Source organism: Haliaeetus leucocephalus, unplaced genomic scaffold (assembly GCF_000737465.1).
Source record: "Haliaeetus leucocephalus isolate CR32 unplaced genomic scaffold, Haliaeetus_leucocephalus-4.0 Scaffold162, whole genome shotgun sequence".
NCBI classification, from domain to species: Eukaryota; Metazoa; Chordata; class Aves; order Accipitriformes; family Accipitridae; genus Haliaeetus; species Haliaeetus leucocephalus.
The window spans coordinates 3,903,799-3,916,512 of NW_010972598.1; the positions used below are offsets into that span (position 1 = coordinate 3,903,799).

Here is a 12,714-nt window from a genome sequence, read left to right on the forward strand (position 1 = left end):
GTTTCACTTGTAGAACTTTAACTTGGTCTTAATTTCATCTCATTTATGACTAATTTTACATCTCTAGAACTCCATCAATATCTACATAATTACACCTAGTATATATCTTGTTAAGCAAAAGCAAAATTAAATAACGTAATTATAGAATTCCTGATTACAAAGTCACAAATATGTCCAACGGCTAAAAAAAATTGTCTTTTTTTTTTCTTCTTCTTTTTCTTTTTCTTCCCTAATAATGACAGGGAGAACACAGGGAAATGTACTTAATAATAAAATACACTTAATATCATGTATTTGTTTAATTTGGTTTTGTATTTTTAAAATAGATGCTACTTCTTCAAGAAAGGTATTGTGTATGTTGCAATTTCACATACAATTCTAACTGACGTTAGTGCCAAATAGTGCACACCCGAAAGCATACAAATGCCAAAAAACAATAAATATACCTTCCTGATATATTGTTCCTCTGAATCTTCACTGTCCAGAAGCTGTAAACCATGTACATTTTCCTATATAAATTTACCTTTCCTATAAGATCAAGATCCAAACCTCATCATTTTGGAAACCATTATCTTTTCTACAAAGTTAAAGCTGATTAAAAAAAAAGGCAATTTAATTCCACATAAATATTTTCTTTTCCCGTAGAGTCTAGCAGCTACTCCACCTTTCATAATATTTTACAAAGGCTACCAAACCTTCAGCAATGAAGAGCTTTTATCTTTAGTTACCATCACCTTGGCTTAGCAGACTGGCAGCCTGCCCACAAACCTGAATTATGTCCTTCACAAAGCAATTGAAGGAAGCGGAAGAGATCACAGGTGAACTCATCATCCTGCATCACCTTTTCTCCTGTAGAAAGGCCAGATAGAAGCAGATTATCACAGGCTGCCAAGTAACACCCCACAGCCCCTGAAGAAAATCTCTATATTTAATTTTCAGAAAGAGAGAAGGGGAGAGAAAATTTATAACCACCAATCTATCTGAAGCACATACGACTTGTGCTTGGCAGATAGTTATCTGGCTAAAAAAAATTAAATTATGAAACTTAATTTTTAATTTATAAATATGGCAGCATGAGCTTGGCAACATTTTACAAATAATCCATGATATACATTCTGGTTTGACATTGCTGGGCATGAATGCTGCATTACATACAAAGGTTAGCACTGGATTAATTTAGTTCCCATTCATCACAAAACAAGGTACTTAAAAATACAGAAAGATATTTAATCAAAAAGTAATGAAAATCATTCCTCAAATAAATTATTAGATTTTAAAATACTCTAAAATAACCCATAAAATTTACAGCTCTGTGCATTCTCAAGAATTATTCAGGCTGAAATATTTGAGGATTTAGCACCTGTCTGCTGCTGAGGCAAAATGGATGTTGGGCATTTGTCTCCCCTGACAAAATAAAGCAATAAACTTATGATGAACTATAACAAATACCAATGTGCTTTACTGAATTAGGCCCTTCAGTTCATTTTTTCGTAAATACCTAATATCCAAATGTATAAAGCTTCAAATCATTTTCTTGATTCTTCACAGGAAACAGCATAGTAAAAAGCCCTCAACTAACACACAATTATTTTGATTACATCAGTACATACAGTTAACTTTGTACACTGACATGTGAAGAGGAAAAACAACCATTCACCCAGGAAAAAAATCACAGCTGAGGAAAATGTAGAACAGCTAATAAAATGACACAGGAAGACAACAACATAGGTGTTCAAAACAATAAGGGCCACCTATTGAAAGTAAGGAAATTCCCATTTAGGACTTTGGAAAAGTATTTGGAATGTGTACGGCAACAAAAATGGAAGCCATAAAAAGTTCCACTTTTTAAGAATATACATCATCTGAATATGCGGCCAAGTGCTATTTGTGGACAACAAAAGGAAAGGAGATAAAAATGTTAGCAAACTGCAAAAGAATTTGGAAGATTTTTTTTTTTTTATGGGGAGATATTTTAGGCTTTTATCTGAACTTCAAAATCCCATGTCTACAAAGACAGTATTTCTAGTGAGTGAACAGAAGGAAACCAGAAGAGTGAGGAAATGAATTAAAATTTTAAAGAAAAGAAAAAGCTTTTTTCAAAAAGGTTATAGACAATAATAATTATAGTAACAATCACTGACATGCTGTTATATTGGTGGATAATCCCAATTATAATGTCTACATTTATAAATTATTCTATTATTATCATTACATTATTATAGCTGAATTGCAAACAGTATTTAGTACAGTTTGGAATATATTTAAACATGAACATGATCAGAAGTTTAACTTTACATAGTCATGAACAAGTTCAAGCTAATGGAACTTATCAATCCACAGCCTGTGAATTTTATATTGAGAAGCTTCAGTACAATGGTAGGATTAGGAAGCAAAAGCATTTTGAAAACTAATATGAATATTTTAAAAGTACACAATTTCACTCTTGCCATCAAGACATACTGTTTGGTATTAAAAGCACATATCACCAAAGTATATGCCAACACGTAGGAAAAGGTAAAATGCTCTTCCTCCTAATTCCAGATGTGTACTTTTGGTGGTGGCAAACAATATGCAATTCTTTCTCCAAGAATGAGCCAAATACTATAAATGACATTCCATGACATTTTTCTCCATCCCAGATATAAATACCAGACATATAGTTTTTCAGTCACAGAAGACTGAAAACCCTTTCAGCTAATTAAACAATGAAAAATAAATGAGTGTTTCTGTCAGTGCTGATTAATGTATACATACAATATATGCCAGAGAAGGCAAGAAGGCAAAATCAAGAGGTGCCTGTGCATTTAAAATTATATTATTCAACATTATATGCAGGTTCAGCCGTGCAAGATACTTTCACATGTTGCTGGCCAAAGGCCAGAGTATAGCATATCCTGCAGGATTAGTCACTTTCTTTTTTTTTAATTTAACTGAACTCCTGTCATGCTTAAAGTTACACTTGGAGTCACAAGCTTTGTTGATCTAGATGAATATTTATATTTTGCAAAAATAAGCATTACAGAAAGCCAAATATTTGGTGGAGCCTGTGCCTTCACATATGCAATATGTGTAACTTGACTGCTGTGATTTTACAAAATAACTCACAAGGAAAATTGCTGATGTATTACAGCTGGAAAAATCAAGCCCATAAAGGGCCCAACCATGTATTTCTTGCACATCAAGATATCAATGAAACGAAGCCATTTGTATGAATAAGACTACAGAATAAATTACAGTTTAATATTTTTCCACCTCTATTTTTCTTGCCCTCTTATCAAGCAAGATTTTTCAGAACAAGAGGGAAAACACATTTCAAGTTAAAATGTTAAGAGTTACACAGATTAATTCATGAAGTAACCTTCTGGCTTTTAGTACACCCACTGAAATTTAGGAGTTTTTGTAAAATAAGTCCCTGTTTTAATACTGGAAAGGTTTGGAAGGGTCTTTTAACTAGCTCCAGTGTAAAGAAATCACAAAATGAATACAAGTTATTGCAAAATTCTGCAAAATCAGGAGGCGTTTAGGTATATCATTTCACATAAACTGAAAGGTCCATTCCTTTTGGAAATATTTTTACATATTTCAAAATGAAGCAAAAAAAACCCTGTTTCAAACAGCTTGGCCACACTAAGATTTAAAATAATCCTGGTTTTCAATTTCTACAGCTGATCAAAATCTGATTAAAACCAATGTTGGTATTGACAGGAATTTTAATTTTCAGATGTTATTTACTGTCTGCAAGAGGTGTCTCACTGGCAACTACAAAACTGAAGTACAGATCCATTTCCTTCTATAAAATCTAAGAGAACAACCTTTGCTGCTGTGCACACAAATTCATGCCAGTACACACAAAGATTTGCATAGATAATGCACTTACAAACATACACACTGCATATAGTATGACTTAGGTTGTCATGAAACCATGTTCTTTAATTTCTGTTGATATGATGTATATTCTGGCATATATTTGCTTAGACGTTAAAATGCTGCCATTGCTCATGCTGTATGTAAATGATATGGCTACACACATGAAGCCTTTAAGCCTGTAGTTTTTGCAAAACTGGTAGCTTGTGTTTGTGATGTATAGGAACAGAGGTATCATGTGTAGGAAATGATAAAAAGATCAAATGAAAATGAAATACATAAGTTTTTTTCCTTGAAAGTGCATGTGTCCAAGTTTAATAACTCTCTCTCTCTCTTTTTTTTTTTTTTTTTTAAAAAACTGAATGGGAAAGATCTGACTTCTATTACTGCTCAGAAACATTGGTCTGATGCTACATATTACAGAAATATACAAATACTTTCAGCTTTCAAAAAGGAACGGGGCTCCTTCTTGGTTGCTGTTAAGCAAGAGCAAAGCTCTCCTATGATAAACCAAGTGAATTCCTTCTTATCACAAGACCTGGGCAATATCAGGTTGGATTGTGACTGCTGCATGCCTTTGAATTCTCAATAATCTGATTCAAATAAGAAAAGCAGTTGTTTTCTCACTGAGTTACATGTAACAATTTCTCCGAACTGAAGCTACTTAAGTTCCCTTTTCAATGCAAACACTGTTTCAAATACAGTGATATAAAGGCAGAAAACACCCCTCCAGTGTAGGCTACAGTGGATCACACAGATTTAAACATCCACTTTAAGTGTGACTAGGTTGGTGAAGGATAAAAGCATACTTATTGATTTCGCATTATGAATGGCTGAAAATAGCCCTGATGTGTACCCTCATTATAGCTATTTATTATATGGCATGTGTACCACTCTCAGTCAGTTTAATAGAAAGTCCTTTAAGGCTTACTATCAGATCAAATTTAATTCTAAAATTATATTTTATTAAAATAAGCCTTCTGAGAACTTATGGAGAAACAAAATAATGCCATGCTACAATATTAAAAGATTAAAAATAAAAACAGAGCTTTCCTGACAAAAAGGGGAAAAAAAGGTAAAATAATCTAAGTGTAAACTTAACATCTTAAATTTTTTACTTCATATGATAAGTAAAACAAGTCTCTCCAATGAGAAAAACATTGCACTTTCAAGATTTTAGTGACTTACAGTGAAATAGCATAGAGTATGAGTGTTAAATGCAAAATGAAAAACCATTGCAAGATAATAAGCATTTCTACATGTCTTTGGGTTTGAACCCCCCTTTTTTGAAAAGGAAACAGAACAATCAAAACAAAATACATACAGAAGAAACAACATTGAGTACATCACAAAAACAAGTAAGAAACACATTGGCTAAAGAACCATCAATGTTGTTACCAGTGGGGGTTCCAGGGTTTGGAAAGGGAAGGTAGTACCAGTCAGAGGAAAATCAGGACAAGGAGCTTACGATGCGGACAGCACAAAGAAACAGTTGGAATAGAGCAATAAATCTCACATCCATGTTGACTCAGTACAGGGCTTTCTATGTATTGCCAAGGTGGACATGGGACCCGAAACAAGCACTGCCCTTGAGGAAAAGTTGACTCTATTCCCATAAGTGTCAACAGCAGTTTTTCTTCGACTTTGGCAAGAATAGTTTCAGGCTTGTAAGTCATAAACTCGATGACAATTACTCATTAATATGCTTCTGCATCAGATTCAGATGACATGAGAAACAGGCTACAGTGCACATTTTATATCCCATCATTCCCTTGGGAATCAATAAAATGATCTTTAATTGAGGTGTAATTAATTAGTTCTGGAGTAAGTATCTCCCTCGAAAAAAGGAATGGGAGAAAATATTTCCACATCTCTGGTACTTTCTTTGCAGTATTTACAGATGTTTATTCAAAGGATTCCAAACAGACATATGATCTCAGGTATCCCATAAAATCTAGGATACTTTGAAACTGTTCATTACAGGAGTTTCCCCACAGACACACTGGCTGGGCTTTCATAATGCTATCAGTTATTAATACCAGTACATCTACAGCTCTTATGTAAACTACTTTTCAATTAATTGAAAAAGGTGTGCTTCATAATGCAAAAAAATACTATTATTTGAAAGTAGCATAATATCAAGAATAATGTAACCCTGGAAAGGAAAAGTTTTGGTTTGACTTTGTTCTGTTTTCTTGAATTTTCAACAGCTGGATGTTAATACATAAAAAAAGTGCTGTTAGCAAATATTATCCCTTTGTGCCAAGAAATCTTTGACATAGTGTGATTACCATATCTTGACATTGCTGCTGCTCAGTAACAAAGAAAACAAAAAAACATGATGCTAAGTGTAGAATTTTGTTAGTCTGCCAAATAAAAATTTCCACTGAGAAAACAAGTAAAAATCCAGACCATCCCCCTCCCCAACATTTGGCTAATGAAAAGATATCTGCTGTGTTTGAGCTTATTGTTTCTGCTGAATGGTATACACATTTTGTATTTTAAATTCTTATTCCTCACGGTGACGGGAACATCTCATGGCAACTGCTCCTACAAAGCTCTTCCTTTACTTGAAGTTAGGAACCTTTGAGATATAGGAACCTTAACACATCAAGTAGCTTTCAGAGCAAGGAAGAACCACCTGTAAACATTATTGATTCCTCTAAATTAGTGATGCACCACCTCTTTCTTGTATCAACTCCTGACTGCATTAGATAAACCTAGCCAGTGGCAAGTCCTCTCCTTACTAACCACCCTCAAATCCTCACTGGATCCACCACTGATTTCCTGTGCTTGCACAAATCAATGCAGCGATAAAGCCACATTCAATACACAACATAAATACTACAGGAGGACTATAGCACAAGGCTTTGTGTATGTATAGGTATACTTTTTTTTTTTTTTTTTAAACATTCATCCATTGCAAATACTGGGCTCACTAAAATGAAAAGAAATTTAAAAGAACAGGAAAAAAAAAAAAAGAGTTTAAAAAAGCTTGCTGCTCTTACATCTAATGTGCCAGTCACTGTGCAAATCCTGAGAAAGGAAGGAAGAACAACGTGGGGAGCGTTGACACAAAACCCAAGAATTTTTGAATACGTAATTGTAATAATAATAGAAGAGAACCCACTAGTTTAAGTCGTACAGGAACAATAAATCTAATGGTGCTCAGGAGCTGTACAGTGCTGACACAAAGCTAAGAGCAGGAAAAATAAAGAATAGGCAGTTGTTTTTAATAATTACCACGCTCATGAGTGATGACTGAGGAAGGGAGGACAGGACAATTAGGTCAAAGAAAAAGAAACAGGGGAAAAAAGAAAAAAAAGGTTGAGAAATAGTTTTTAGCAAATACAAAATATAGTTAGTATTGGTTTTGGCAAAATTAGTTCTGTACTAAAAGAGAAAGATCAAATAAACAGAAAAGAAAAAAAGTCCCTCCAATGAGGAAGCACAAAAATACTCTAATATAGGTAGAGTCAATTATGCAGCATTTAAGATTTATTTATAATTTCATGCAAAATCAGTCATTTCTAGAAACAGAGGCAGCAGTCAAAAGAAAAATGAACCGATATCTTGAGAGTCCATTTCAAAATCCAACATTATAGACAATAAATTTAATTACTTAGTAGTAGAAATGTTGTCCAAAAGAGCAAAATATTGTGCAGAATAATCTTCAGTAAAATATGAAAGTAATGGCCAAAACCCTGTATGCCAGATAGCTGCATCCATGCTCAATCCATGACCTTGTGACAAAATTTTATCCACATGGGTTCACTTTATTTTGTTTACTCATGGAAGTCTAGCAGGATTTGATCTATAATTTAAAATGTGGGAGCACTTCTGGAGAAGCAGCTTTTATGATTGTTTTTGAAGTCATTCAGTCAAATTTAATTGTTCATTATTTTGATTTGAGACAAGCAGTTAAATATTCAAGAAATATGCCACATAAAAGAGCTACAGTCACAATAGCCAATGAGATATGCAGTTTTGCAGGTATGAATTATGAACGCCAAATGCAATAATGATTATACAGTCAAGCTTTTTTACCTTGTTTTTAAGATAAAAAAACATGTTAAAAGATTAGGTCACTGTAGGATTAAACATAAAAATGCATTGTAAAAAATACTGAAGATACAGGGAGAAAATGTGCTTTGGTAGCTCTATTAAGTCACATACGAATGAACCTAATGTTTCCAGACAATCACAGTAAGGGGGTAGTAGAACTTACTGTCAGACAGAAGAAAGAAATTGACAGTGAACTGACAACACAGAGGGTACAAAGCCAAATTGGTTCAAAGGCAAAAGTAAAGCAAAAATTTTGTAATATTTCCCCAAAGACAAACAGAAAAGAATTATTTCAAAGAAAAAGCTTTCCCAGCAGACTTTTTTCCAAACAGCAGATACAGTTCCCTCGACCTCTAATATTTAACTTATGGCTTAACTAAATTGTCTGGTTTTCATTCCAGCCAAGACAGTTTGAGAAATCATGTGGGAACTCTTAATTTCATTTTATGCTGGAACTGGTTAGGGACTTCTGAAATGTTTTACATGCATAAACACTGCTGTTTATAACTAGCATCTGTTTTCAATTTTACATGTAATGTCTTCACTTCTTCAGAATGATGGGTAAGAGTCCTCTGAGACTGTTCTGAAACTCAACATATGCTAGTGATTTACTATTGACAAGCATGGGCTTAGGTAGGCCAATTAAATATAAACCACTCTTAGGAATCATATTTTAGCTTCAGCCTCTAGATATGTATTTACAGGGTTCTTTCAAATTCAGCTTGCTTCTGCAAAATGTAAAAGAGAAAAGTTCACAGGTCATTTCTGTTAAATTGATAGTACCTGATCCCTCTTCAGTCACCATGCCAAGGCCTTCTGCTTTGTTCTGACGTTCAAACGCATTTAGGTCAAGAACACTGCAATGAGAAAAATGACATTTGTCCTGTGATTAATTAAATATATGCAATATTTCATTTTGTGAAAGATAGAGAAGGATTTGTGATTTCATTTAAGTATATAATCATACTAGTGTCAAGAAGATACATTTCAGTGGCTTAACGTGTGTCTGCTGCAAGATTACAAAACTCAGCTCTACAGACTTAACCTGCTTTTGCCCTGCAAATGACAACAGAATTTAGCTCTTTATGATTGACCAAAAAAAGGGAATCTATGTGTCTATGATATACATACATATTTTAGGGGTTACAAAGAAGCCATATTATTGACTACTTTAATATTATAGGCCAGTTCATCCCAAGCAGCAAGGTCCATTAAGAAACTATGTCATTAGTTCCACTCAGTGTTCCTCTCCCTCTGTGTTCTGAAAAACCAAAACTGCCAAAGGGCAATATGTATTCAACGAACAGATTTAAGGAACATATACTCTTACATATTTCCATTTGTGAATCTGCAAAGTTCTGCCTTTCATGGCTTAGCATGTCAGCTAGCCATGGATAACTTTTGCTCATAAGCAAGAATGTTTATGAAAGTCAGATGAATGTAGATGAACCACAGCAGTAGTTCTGCTGGCAAGAAACCTCACTGATTTCAGAATGAAACTTGGCCAAAGACAGTGTTAAGAAAAAAGGATATAACATGGTGCCCTTGACATAAGAGAAGATGGAACCACTTGATCCAGGAAGCCCCTTTTAGTCCTATGTTTTATGTTCATTAATACATTATTTATTGACATGATTTATTCTTAGGAATTATATATAAAGCATTTTTATATATATATTTATAACTATAAAATCAATATAAACTGTCAAGAAGCATGAATGGACAAAAAAGTCACAGTACCTTCACAGTTTATTAAAACACAATATTCCGTTCCTTTATCTGCCTTCTAAAAAGTCCTATTAATAGTTCTAAGAAAGTATAAACATCTTTATGATTACTTACTATTGATCATTTACCTGGTCTCTGCAAGATTACGGGATACCTCCAGAGTTAAGAAATCATCCCTGAGGAATGCTCCTAACTCTGGAGTTGTGTTCTGGCATATCTCAAGTAGACACAAATGCCATAAACATTTGTGAAAAGAGCTCTTTTACCAAGGTAGATCCCCCAAACTAGCGCATTACAGTCCCCAGGTGGTGTTTGCAAAAAGCATGCAGAGGATCTTTCCAAAACTGTAAATCCTGTGGAATAAAACCTAAATGCAAAATAATAATTTTTTAAAGTAGATATTTTCTTACCTACAGGACTGCATAAGACCAGCAAGGCTCTGAAAGAACCCGACATCCTTTTTATCCTTGAGGTAGTCAAGCATTTTCTGCAGTAAACACAAATATTTCATGCAGAGAATTAATATTTATACTATGTGTTAATCTAGTTAACTTAATACTATATGGATTCTAGATTCCTAGTGATGCTGGTGGTTTGAAATACCTCTAATATTTACAAATTAGATAAAAGAATCTTGCAGAGAAAAATCCAGGTATCAAAAGTAAAAAGAACATTTAATGTTCATGTCCTTTACAGAAAAGAAGGTCATCCATTTTGGATATTCATTCCTAAAATATTGAAAGTAAAGATAGTTGCTAAAGTCAACACAGCCAGCAGAATTTAGTGTTTAATATAAGCACAATCTTGCCACTACTAGGCCACAAATTTGTATTGACACTACCATTTCAGCACTGGACTAGGCTTGTCATAACCTCAGTTTGGTTTAGATTATTTTAGCTGCAACAGCATTTTAGTCATATGTGTATTTTTTAAATCTGTTTTAGCTTTATTGTCATGGGTAATACCTATCTGATAATAGATTACAATAACGAGAGGTTAGTCAGTGCAGTGAACTCTGATTCTAGAATGCAATCTGTTGTTGAGTGATGACACCAGAGGTCCCAGTTGTGAACAAAACCCACAATGCTCAAAGATCAATCTTAGTAGGAATGTTACAAGAATTCACAATGTGAATCAGGTGAAACTCTTTTCGCAAATAACAAAAATAATGGGAAAAATGGATAATAAGTAACCTCCAAAATGAAAGAGCACATAAGCAAATAGTGTTAACAAAATGTATCAGCATAACCCCAAGTAGACCCAAGATCACAGAAAAAGAACACCCCCATCAACAACACCGTAGTAATCAAAGCAAAGAACTCCAGAGGATGATGATGACTACTTTTCAAAACTACTTCTGTACCTCTCCCCCCACCCATACCATTCTTCCCAAAGAAGTCTGAAGAGTTGATCTTAGGACCTAAAGGAAAATTGGAAAGGTGAGCATAACACCAGAAAAAACAGGTGGAAATGAGGCAACTGAAAAAATAACAATTCTAACTGTATTATTGATGCTTTTATAAGTACGTAATTTAGACTAGTAGTATTAGTATTATTGCAACCATACTAATAACTGTTTCCTTCATTCTAATTAGTTAAGACTTTATCAAGTAATTTTTAAAAATTTAGATTGTAGCATTACAAATTCAGATTAAATAACTAAATAAGTGGTTGCTTAACTTTGGACCTTAACTGTTCCCAGTTGTCTGTATTCTTCACATTGTCCTACAGCAATACAGTAATGGAAGGAATGAAGCCTTCTGGGCTCAGGAATGTTCAACTAGTCCAGAACACTGAATGTACTCTGTATCAGTCACTTCTCCTCAACAGTGCAGAATACTGTTAATATATCAGACTTGTCCACTGCTCACCACATTGTCTTACTATGGATTAGTAAATCAAGTCTGGGTTCTCTGCTTTTATCATGAAGACTCTCCATGGCATAAGCTAAGGACTTCTGAAGTTGTATAACATTTTTTTTTAGTGACGATGGGGGCCAGCAATTTTGCTCTGCTGGCTACAGGACAATGGCAATCTCCCAAGAAATCCTTCCCTCCCACAGAATTCTTCTAGAAGTTAATGCTTTAACATAATATTTCCCCTTTCTAGCTGAAGTGCAAAATAAATTTCTTCTAGCCTTGTATTCTATAGTTTAATTATAAATATATGAATAAGAAATATATAACTAGCAAACAAGGTACTTTTGTACACTATTTTCTTCTGGGAATGAGAGTAAGAGGATAAACAGCATCTGAGAAATTGTCACATTACATAATGCACTACTACAATAGTAATGGCCGTGGTATAAAGACCTATACTGACTAGAATGGGTGAAAATAGATTAGTACCTTACCTGTTGAACGGTAGAATTTCCTCCATTTAAGATGGCAATCCCTAGCTTTAGGGTAGCTGCAACCATTGGCCCCATCTCACCTTAAAATGATTTTAAAATATACTTTTAGATCACATATAAAAATATGAATGTTCTATTAACTTATCCATGCAATGACTTAAATGGTAATTTATCAGGAGAGGCTTTTGTGTTTCTCTTGTAAAACAGACCTATTTTTGTTTCACGATCTCTAGTGTGACACAGTATCTTCCTGAGTGCCTACAGACATAGTGTAATGCATACACAGCACACAAAAGCAGCAAGATATAAGACAGGAAGAAGTGAACTCAATGGATATAAATCACATTTCATTCGCTAGAGCATCCAAAAGTTGATTTAAGGCTGGGTGCACAATTTTAAGCTAGCTTACAAGTTTAACAATGTGCCTCCTCTGCATGGCAGTTTACATATTTTTTTCCTGTTTCTTCAGATAATGACGGTGATCCAAAGCATTTAGTTACAGTAAATGAAATTTGTAAACAGGAATTTTTAAAACATCACTACTGTAGAAACAAATCACAGAACAGACAATGAAAGCGTCAAACCTTACAGTAAGATGGTGTCTAAGGGACAAAAGCATCATTTACACTTCTGAAATGTTTTATCAAAGTACACCAATAAAGTAGATATTTGGGGAGGGGGGGGGGGGGGGGGCACAAATAAAC

The 12,714-nt window shown here is 34.2% G+C and overlaps 1 protein-coding gene across 1 annotated transcript in view; it reads right to left on the reverse strand.

Moving 5' to 3' along the window:
- Nucleotides 1-12,714, reverse strand: part of RYR2 (ryanodine receptor 2 (cardiac)) — a 342,788-nt gene that overhangs the window by 42,581 nt on the left and 287,493 nt on the right. The window contains exons 82-85 of the mRNA XM_010562945.1: nucleotides 12,011-12,090; nucleotides 10,068-10,144; nucleotides 8,713-8,786; nucleotides 769-849 (exon numbers count right to left, since the gene is read on the reverse strand). Of these exons, the coding sequence (XP_010561247.1) occupies nucleotides 769-849; nucleotides 8,713-8,786; nucleotides 10,068-10,144; nucleotides 12,011-12,090 (312 nt within the window). The remainder of the gene's footprint in view (nucleotides 1-768; nucleotides 850-8,712; nucleotides 8,787-10,067; nucleotides 10,145-12,010; nucleotides 12,091-12,714) is intronic.